At 48.7% G+C, this 9,933-nt stretch overlaps 1 protein-coding gene across 1 annotated transcript in view; it reads right to left on the bottom strand.

Annotated features, from left to right (window-relative positions):
* The window catches only part of ACE (angiotensin I converting enzyme), a 58,518-nt gene that overhangs the window by 38,359 nt on the left and 10,226 nt on the right, over positions 1-9,933 (bottom strand). The window contains 1 exon segment of the mRNA XM_014516985.2: positions 3,376-3,543. Within this exon segment, the coding sequence (XP_014372471.2) occupies positions 3,376-3,543 (168 nt within the window).

Below are 9,933 nucleotides of genomic sequence, written 5' to 3'. Positions count from 1 at the left end.
TTCCTGCTCTATTGTTTGTTCAATTTTGTCTGACACTGTCAAGCAGCATGGCAGCATACCTCCCCATTTCCATCCTTCTCCCCCCTTCCCAAATGATGTCTCCTTGCCTTTTAATCTCCCCTGATCAAAGCCAAGATTTGCTCTCTGGGCTCAAGTGATTTAGGAATCTCCAGACATTACAAGCCTGTGTATGCAGGGCTTACCCCTTGCTCCTCTCACCTCCCACTCTGGGTATCTGTCATCCTGGGATAGTCTGTGTGGTACCAGCTTGCATCTCCTTTATGTTATGTGCTTGATGCCCTGGATGCCTCTTGCCATGCACCTCATGCAGCACTGGTGTCAAGTGCTACCCCTCCCTCTGGGCTTTCTTTAGAGTAGGGTAAATGGATGTTACAAGCTGCAAGGCAGCAGGGCCCTGCTCTTCTATCCAGCATACAGCAGCCCCTTGGGAGCAAATGGAGACGGTGTTGCAACAGTTCTGGTGTATATACTCAACACACTTGTTTTGTAATCAAGCAGGCTTGACTAATATACTAGCAATGAGCTCCCCTGAAAAACAAGTAAGCCTAGGCAAGGAAATTGGGAAACCCTGGCTGCTCAGGAATTCATGACAACCAGGAAAGGAAAAAGCCATTAAGTGAAGTAATCAAGCACTCCTCGGTTTCTCATGCAGTGGCTTTGGCAGATGGGAAGAAATGCCAAGTGGTTAAAGTGGAACTGTACTGTAGCTTGTTCAGCTGCTGTGGTTTAAGGGGTGGAAGGAAGGGTAAAGATGTACATTATAAACTAACTAAATCAGAGATCCATAAACTTTTGTGAGCCGGACATGTCCAAAGTAGTCTATCAAACAGAGATTTGGATATAAAATTATTAATGACCTCCAACCCCTCCTGGAAAAAGATAACTATCTAAAGGTAGCAATGGAGGTCAAACCCATCCTGGCTTACAGACTGCCCCCCAGCCTCAAATGGCATCTCTCAAGCAACAGGCTACCTAACTCCTATTCTCACTGAAGTACCAGGCCTTGTAAGGGATTCAGATGCCAACTGTGTCCCCTCATTAGTACAAACCACACAATCACTGGACCAAATAATACAGTTTATAACATCTGAGACTTGTTCACCTGCACCTCTACCAATGTCATATGTGTTAACACCTGCCTAGTGTCCCCCTGCCGTCTAAATTGGGTTGATGAGGTGATCCTTATGGTGAATGAACACCAGTCTGACATCAGTTCCAGAATGACACACAAGCCTATTGCAGAACAGTTTAAACTCCTTGGATACTCCATCACTGACCTCTAAGCTGTTCTTAGACATCACAAATCTAAAAATGAACTTGAATGTGAAATTGCAGAACAAAAAAATCATCCCCAGACTGGATTGTATTAAGTTTGGTCTAAACAGGGACTTCAGATTCTTATCCCATTACCTGAATTCGCTTTTCTGACCCCTTTGTCTTTATGGGTTTATGTCCCATTTGCTTCTCTCAGAATTGCACCCCGCCTCCGCCTTTTGAATTCTAATCACCCTCTCTATATAGTGCTCCATGCCTGTTCTTTCACAGCATCTGATGAAGTGAGCATGGTTTTGCAAACTCTTATGCTATATATCCATCTGTAATTTAGTTAGTCTACAAGTTGCAAATCTACCTTGCCTTCTGCTTGAATGCAAAAGACAGGGAAGAGAGAGAGGTGAGAGGGGGACAGTGCTTGGAGAGGCAAACAAGTAATACACCGGGACAAAAGTATCTGTAGTCTTGGTTTAGATCAGGGGTGGCCAACCTATGGCACAGGACAGGTCAGGGAGGTAGGAGGGAGCACAGTGGCAGGGAGCAGAAAGATTATCAGCTAATCAGTCTGGGAGCACAGGGCAGGAAGTAAAAAGCAGAGCGGTATTTCTACACAGTAGCATCCCAGCGCAGCTTCCTGGTGATGCTGACTGCTCAGTAGCTTGCTACTACTGCACAATAGCTCATTACTACTATGCAATAGTGTCATGTCACAGTTTGTGCTATGCAACACTGCTGCGCAGTAGTAACGAGCTATTGCGCAGTAAGCATCTCCTGTAGACATGGCCTATGAGAAGAAACCCTCTCACACTGTCCTCCTGGCTCTTCAGTCATGTGACATGCCATAGTGTTCAACATCAACCCTGGCTCAGTCAGTGCTCCCATCCCAACCTTGCTGTGAGGGGATGGTGTGGCTCATTTCAATTTATGTTGTTAGGAACAGGGCATCCTGCCTTGTTCCTCCTGGATGATCCTCCTGGATGATCCTCCTGGATCTGCTGCTCTGTGCACATTCTTGCCAGTCCTTGACTCCTGCTGAATCATCTGCCTTGGCCTTATTTGTGCTGTGTGGCCAAGCATTGGCATACCACTGAGGTATGACCCTGGTAAGTGGCTTTGAACTATGAATGTATAGCAGGGAAATGCACTGAATTTGTGAACTGAGTTCGTGAAGGGGCAGAGGACTCGCTCTAAAGCCCCAAATGGTGTCAAGGTCATACTTGTCCTCCGGGACTTGCCTTGACTTCTTCCCAAAGATCCTTTCAGCAATAGTTACCAAGGGATGTGGCCACTGCATCATGCCCCTTCCTGCCTGAGGCCTGCCCTTCTCTCCTCTGGCCTGTCCTAAGTATGGGCCATTCAGAGTTGGTTTCTCTAATCCTGTATGGGGTTGCCAAAAAGTACAAATATGGCATGGCCCTGCCTTGCTCCTTCTTAGGCCCCTAACAACCTCTGCATTAGAGGCTCTTTGGGAGGAACTGGGACTCAAATTTGTCGATAGTTGCATGGAGCTCTTCACTGGGAAGCAGTCAGGGCCACAGGGCAATGGTATAGCACTCCCATAACAATCAGGCTGATGCTTCCAACCTGCAGCAGCTGGGCCCTCCAACTGCTGCTGGTTCCTGCTTTCCACTGTGAGTGAAGGTCTCCCTTCTCCAATTGCTGTATAGGAAAAGGAGATTCTTGTTTCCATGGAGCAGAGTTACCCCTGATGGAAGCAGATGAAACTTCACTGAGGTTATCATGGCTTGCACCACCCTTTGGTGGTCAAAGTGCCACCAAAGTGGCACTTTGGTGCCACTAGAAGCCTGTGGTCAAAGTGCCTCTAGAGTCAGAAAAGCAATCATAGGATTCCCAATTTGCAGAGCTGCAGATCTTGGTCTGACTGGATGATTCCCCATCAATTCTGCTCCATTCACAGACCAAGTGAAAGGCTTCCTCACCGCTGTCTCTCTCCCAGGATTGGCCTGCGCCCTGAGCACCTTCACTCCCCACAGACACTTGGTGATATTATCTTCATTGACCTCTTGCCAACAAGTGTTACTTCCCCAGCAGGTGTCAGACCCCACCCAGCAGGATACCTACCTGCTCCCGCTTGTTCATGGGCAGGTTGGAAGGCCCCAAGGTCTGGATGGAGCCAATGATTTTCTTCAGTTGTAGGTCTGTGAAATTTCTGAAGATGGGGCCATAGAGTTCCTTGGCTTTCTTGCCCCAGGCCTCCGTGAAATTCTGCTCCTCCAGCGAGGCCATGATCTGGAAGACAGGAAGAAATACTCCTTTATGAGGCAGATATTCAGGTTTTGGGGGGAATTTGTGGCCATCTAGCATTTAAGGCCTGTGCTTCCCTCTGTCCAGACCTCAGCTGAACAAGAAGCAGCCCTGACCTGAAACAAACTGAAAGGCCTATACATTTCCAGCCACTGCATCCATGCCACTGCACACCCTCTGGATCCACCCCTGCCTGGGCCTCAGCTGAGTTGGTGCTGCCCAAATAAATTTTAAGCACTTGGGGAGAGGGACTGTCTCACAAGGACCCAGCACTGCCCAGACCCATAGGCAATACTGCCCTTGTATTGCCCTTAGGCTCTAGAGCCTGTTCTATTGTATTGCCCTTAGGCAATACAATGCAACATAACAAGGGACTGCTCTGATCATCACTAGTCATTGCCATGGGGCAAACTGCCTATCTTTGGCAAAGGCTAACAGTTCATGCTTTAGACAAAGGCAGATTTTTTCCAAAACAGCACCTGTGGCCCACTTTGCAGTGCTGTAAGGCAGGGCTATCCAATTTATAAGGCCCTGAGGGCCACAACAGCAGGACCACACAGTGCACAGGCCACATCAGGCAAGTTATGGGCCATTGGGCTATGTGGACACTGCCCACTGGTCTGTGTACTCATGCAGACACCCCCTGCCACTGCTGCACCAGGTGCTTCTGCCCTGCTGTACAGCACCCCCTCCCTCCACTGCTGTACCATGTGGGCTCACAGGTGCGTTTCCCCTCTCCCACAGCAGTACGTGCCCTCATGGGCACCCCCCTACTGCTGCACTGGGATCCCCCCCAACTTGGACCTGACCTCCCCCGCCTCAACCTTACACATGCCCTGGACTCGCCCTCAGCTCCCTGCACCCAGAGACTCCAGCTGCTGTAGCGGCAGAAGCAATGGCCAGGCAAGAGCCTGGAGGTCCCACCTTAATGCTTCATGGGCTGCGTGCAGCCCCTGGGCCACCAGTTGGACAGCCCTGCTGTATAGCAAGATGGGTGCCCTGGGACTTAGCTGGGATGGGATAGGATGGGAAAACACCTGTGCAGTGAGTAGAATCAGGCAGGGGGGAGTGGGGGAGGCCCCCGTTTGGAGCCACCTTTATTTAGCAAAACCCAAGGAGGGTCCCTAAAGTAGTATCGTCCTCTTCCCCTCCCTACTCCAGTCCAGGGCTTGGACTTTCTCTTGAAACTGGTGTTAACAGGAAAAAGGTACCACATGCAGCCAGGCTGCCCCTGCCTGTTCCATGTACTGACATTTTCATAGTGCCAGGAGAAGGCAAAGCGGGTCTGAGTCACTACCATTTTGGTTGCGTGTCATGTCTGCCTTTGGCACTCAATGGGTCTGATGTTTTCTTACATCAAGGCCCTGTTCTGGCAGCATAAGGGAACGTAGAGGGGAGTGTAATGTAACGTAATCCCCTTGCAGACACTACCAGTGTGGGGTAAAAGGACCTGAGTGTAAAGGAGCTGCAGGCCTGGTTTACACGGGTATGTGATCCACAAGCTTTAGGGCTACAGAGAATCTGACCTCAAAATTACAAATGAGAGAAAGAAAATGACAAGGAGAAAGGGAAAAAACCCAGTGAATGGCAAAAGAGAGCAACTTCTGATGACAGGGAAGGATCAACAAACAAGGCATGGGAATGCTTGTTTTACCCTCATACTGAGAAGCTAGGGATCAGGTTCTGGAATCATTCCTGACTTTGGACAAAACTCTCCAGGAACAGGTGATCCCATGATCTATTGGCTCCCACAGAGAAAGAGAGTGTGGGAAGGTTTCCACTTAGCAGTTACAACCATGTCCAAGCTATTTCCTATAATATAAGCAAGAGAAGCAATAGGATAAATATGGTAAGCTGAAAGGACTTGATTTGGAAAAGCAGTGAAACTCATGCTTAAGTCCATTCCTGTTCAGGGCAGCACCAAAGTAGATGCCACAAGGCACCAATCCTGCAGCTCACTGCACCTGGGCTCCCTGCTAGACCCGCACATTCCCTTGGAAGATGGGGGGCTCTCTGTAAGAAGAGGCGTTGCCCACATGGAACAAACAGCAGTGTCTGGGTCCTGCTTTGCAAGCAGCTGAGATAAGCCAGCTCTGGATTCCCAACATGCCCATGTTTGGGGTGTCTGAATGCAAGACCATGGTGTGGCCAGTTAAATAGAAAATGGGGAACCATGAGCCAGATTCAGATTCCCAGCACCTGGTATGGAAGATCTAAGGCAGTGTTCCAACAGCTTGTGGGAAGACAACTGCCTAGCCAGTGAGAGCAGTGGTCAGTTGCAGAAATGTTGCCCATTTTCTATTCATCTCAGTAATTAGCAGTATTCCTGTGTGTTGGAATAACCTTCCTTCTTGCCATGGGCTCTGGCTACTGACTCCACTGTGTAGGAGCTGCAGCCCACCCCTGCTAGGGACTGACACCACACTTGGACTCTGTTGGGATGCTGGGTCTCACCCTCACCTGTCAGCTCTGCAGTTGCAAACCTTGCCAACTTGGGAGGAAGTGCCATGAGCTGCTAATTACTGTGCTTGATGTGAAGGCTGGATGGGAAGAGGCAGATAATCAGAGGCAATGTACAGGCTGCACAGATCCTCGACATTTATAAGAGGAGACATCGGTTTCCAGCCAAAGCAGAAATCCCTCCCTGCCTGGAGCTTCTCCAGGGAGCAAACAAGCACTTGCAGGGGTGTCATTCAAAGTCTTGCTTCTGAACTGAATGGAAGCAGCAGGTGGCTTATAAGTGCCTTGCAGGGGAAGGCTGCAGCTCTGTTGACATTTGCAACAGCTAAAGTTAAATAAATTGCACAGCTGAGAAAGGGGAAGTCTGTTGGTCAAACTTTACAGCAAGACTTCATTTCGATTAGATTATGAATGATTAATACATCATTAGGAGATGTTTGCATCAGTGTTTATCAAGGCCTCAAAGTCAATCATTTGCAAATAACCATGGCTAACAATTGCCCCTTGCATTTTCTAGTGATGTGTTTAAAAGAACAATGAAAATAAGCAGCTTGTGTCTGCAACATGCTTCAAACAGCTGTTCATCATGTATTAACCCTTTGTAAGCTCTTTACAACTGGAATCTTAGTCAGGAGTGGAACTGACCTCTCATCTGCCTGGGTTCCTGCTCCCTTTCAGGGCAGGATTTTCCAGAAGCATTGACTCAGGCTGACTCAGTCTTGGTGGAAATGGAGACAGCAATGACAATTTCTTTGGAGAGTCTTGCATTGGTGACTTGTGATTTTTATCACAAACTGGCAATATTTGGTGGTTTGCATAAAGTACCACTTCCCAGATTTGTGAGAACTTCACCTTTCAACTTCCATTTTGAATTTAAAAAAGGAAGTTTCTGACCCTTGTGTTTGCAGAGAAGCTTGAAGCTGGACTTGTGTGTGGCCTAACAGCTAAAAGCATATTAGATATAAATAAAAGCCCCAAATATAGGCATTTACTTTTTATGTCTCATAAGTTTCAAGCCAATCTTATTATCTTCTGAAGCATGGCTTTTGGGAGCTTGGGGTTGGCAAGACTGAGACTTCTATCTTAGGTTAAGGAAAACAACAACCATGGAAAGAAAAGTCTTTAGTGGAGAGAGAGCACAGTGTGTGCATCTCACTCAGAAATAGGTGGAAGGAAATAATTCAATAGGTAGGAAGAACACTGGGAAATGTAAAGGCATAGTGCCCTAGTTACATACAGTGCAGATGCTGCATTATCTTTCCGTCAAGTTTTTTGTCCAAAGTATTTCTAATGTTCTCATCCCGCATGTAGCTGGGCACCAGTAGCATCCAGGTGCATCCCACAAATCTAGGGCACATAAGACATGTATTGTATTCAGCTGCTTGTTAATTTTGCCAGGTGTCTGGCATCTGTACTGGATCTAGGCAGTAACCATTCTTCTATACTTGGGAGGCAGCAGGGTCCAGTGAGTATGAAATAGACCTGGGAGACCTAGGGTTTGTACTTGGGTCTGGAACTGATTTTTTGGGTAACTTTGGGCAAGTCACTTCCCGATTCGTGTCTTTGTTTCCCTTCCCTCCTTTGTCTTCTCTATCTAGACCAGGAGTTGTCAACTGGGGGTATGTGTACCCCTGGGAGTACTTGAGAAGGCCCTAGTGGGTATGCGCAGGTGGGGACAGAGCGCTGCCATGCATCAGCCTGTGCTGCCGCACAGGTGCCACCTGCCTGGAAGGACATGGGGGGCGGGGGAAGCTTGCACATGGCGGCTGCCACTGCTCCACATTCAGCTGTGCACCACCCCTTCCCCTGCCAGCCAGCTCCACATCCGGCCTCCAGGGGTACACTCCTCCGTGTCCAGCTGCCAGGGGTACACTGATCCAAAAGGTTGAAAACCCCTGATCTAAACTATAACTCTTTGGGACAAGGTCTGTCTGCTAACGTGTGTGCCCTGTGCCTGGGACAAGGGGACCTGATCTAGCTGGGTCATCTAGCATAATACAAATAGTGACAGCACAGCACCCAACCACTCTGGGTTTAGATCCATTCAAATCATGTCATGCTCTTGACTAGCACAATGCCTGTGAAAGGTGCTGACCTGGCAGCCACAGGGAGTGATGGCTTTGCCTGATCCCCTAAGGAGGTGTAGTATAGACAGTAATTAGGGAGCTCACCTCAGCAGCATGCTGGACCCAGACTGACTGGTGTCATGTCTAGCAGCAAGAGGTAAACTGCTCAGGCCATGTTTTTTCATTGTGGGGGAGGATTTCATAGCAGCCCTTGGCTGGCAATGCCTTGGGGCAGCTGGAGATGAACAGGGGCATCTAGATCCAGCTCTGTGCCATGCAAAAATCCCAGTGAGCCTGGGTATGTGTCCAGCCTCTGCCCTATTCCCTTTGCAGAGATGAGGAGGGATGTTTTTCCAGTGAGCAAATTGCTCCAGTGTCAGCATTCCTGGCACAGGCTGCCAACACAGGTGCTTCCAATAAGCATCAAACCTAAGTGCTACATAGGGCAGCTTCCAGGCTATTCCCTCCTTTGTTCATTGCAGTGGGTACAGCTGGTACTTGAGTAGCTGCTGGGTTACAGTACACAACAAAGTTAAAAATCCCTAAGGCAGGGGAGCCGGACGGCGGGCGCAGGATTTGGCTGGAGCCCACTGTGAACTCCTTAAGCCTTCAAGACCAGGAGAGTGGTTTGCATTGTGCCAAAAGAGCCCTGGAAAAGATGCAAGGGCTGATTCATCTCTTATTTCTAGAGGGTGGAGACCTTGTTGGCCCTGTAGATCCCCTGCATATGCTGCTTTGTGTCCTGGGTTCTGCTTTGTGGTCTGCTAAACTGTCCAGGGACAGTGCATGATGATTACTTCACTGATTGCAAGTCAGAGGCAACACCCACATCTATCCAGGCCTTTCAGGGAAGCAGGAAGGCTGGTACAAAAAAAAAGTCTCCAGTCCACTTGGGCCACAGATGGGCTGGAGACAGAAGTTGCACATAAACCGGTTTAAGTGATCAGAAACTGGCTTAAACCTGTAACAGAACAGAAGCTCAGTGCACATAAACCAGTTTCAAAATGGCTGAAACTGGTTTCAGATAAACTTGGTTGAATGTAGCATCAGACTTAACTGATTTGGGTCAAACCAGTTTATGTAACTTCTGCCCCAAACCCCTTCCCAGTTCAAGTTAAATCACAGTCCCCCAGCATGCTTTCCAGCTCTGGGCTGTGCTGTGTGCTCCAGCAGAGAAGGGTTGGGTGGGGGAAGGCAGGAACTGCCCCACCACAGGCAAATCCTGGCTGAGGTCTGGGGCCAGGGAGGGGGCTTAAACATTCCTTCCCCCACACAAACTTACTGTTGGCTGTGACTGTGGACTACAAATCCCAGAGGCACCTGGAAGAAGCCCCTGCCTGTGCTGGAAGCAGGAAAAGGAAGTGATGAATAACCCTGCAGAGTCCTACTGTTGTGAGTCTGGACCACCAATCCCAGAGACTTCATGGGCAGCAGGAAGAAGTGCCAGAAAGCCATGCCCTAGCACCCTGGGCTTCTGGCCTGAGCCACTGCAGGCATGTGGCTGCATTTTCTGAATCAAAGGTAAATGTGTGTCCAGTTGTTTCTCAGTTTAATCTTTGCAGCTTAGACTAACCTGCAAAGACTGAATTGATTCAATCTTGGGCTTTTTGACTGTCTGTACTTAGCTGTGGAGCCTGAGCACTGGTATGGAGGGAATACTGGGGAAGCCCATGCCTGGGACAATCTTATGTGGATCTATTAACATGTTGCATCCTCCAAAAGGGAGTCAGTAGGCCTTCCAGCGAGCCAGGGGTTCATTTAATTCTACTCCAGCCTTGCAAAAAGCCCCCCACTCAGATTTTGTCCAGGGAGAGATGGTAGCCACCATCTATAAAGAAAGCCCATGCCT

The sequence above is a fragment of the Alligator sinensis genome, unplaced genomic scaffold (assembly GCF_000455745.1).
Source record: "Alligator sinensis unplaced genomic scaffold, ASM45574v1 scaffold444_1, whole genome shotgun sequence".
NCBI classification, from domain to species: domain Eukaryota; kingdom Metazoa; phylum Chordata; order Crocodylia; family Alligatoridae; genus Alligator; species Alligator sinensis.
Note: the sequence above shows the minus strand (reverse complement) of the source record. Positions and strands in the feature narration are given on the sequence as shown.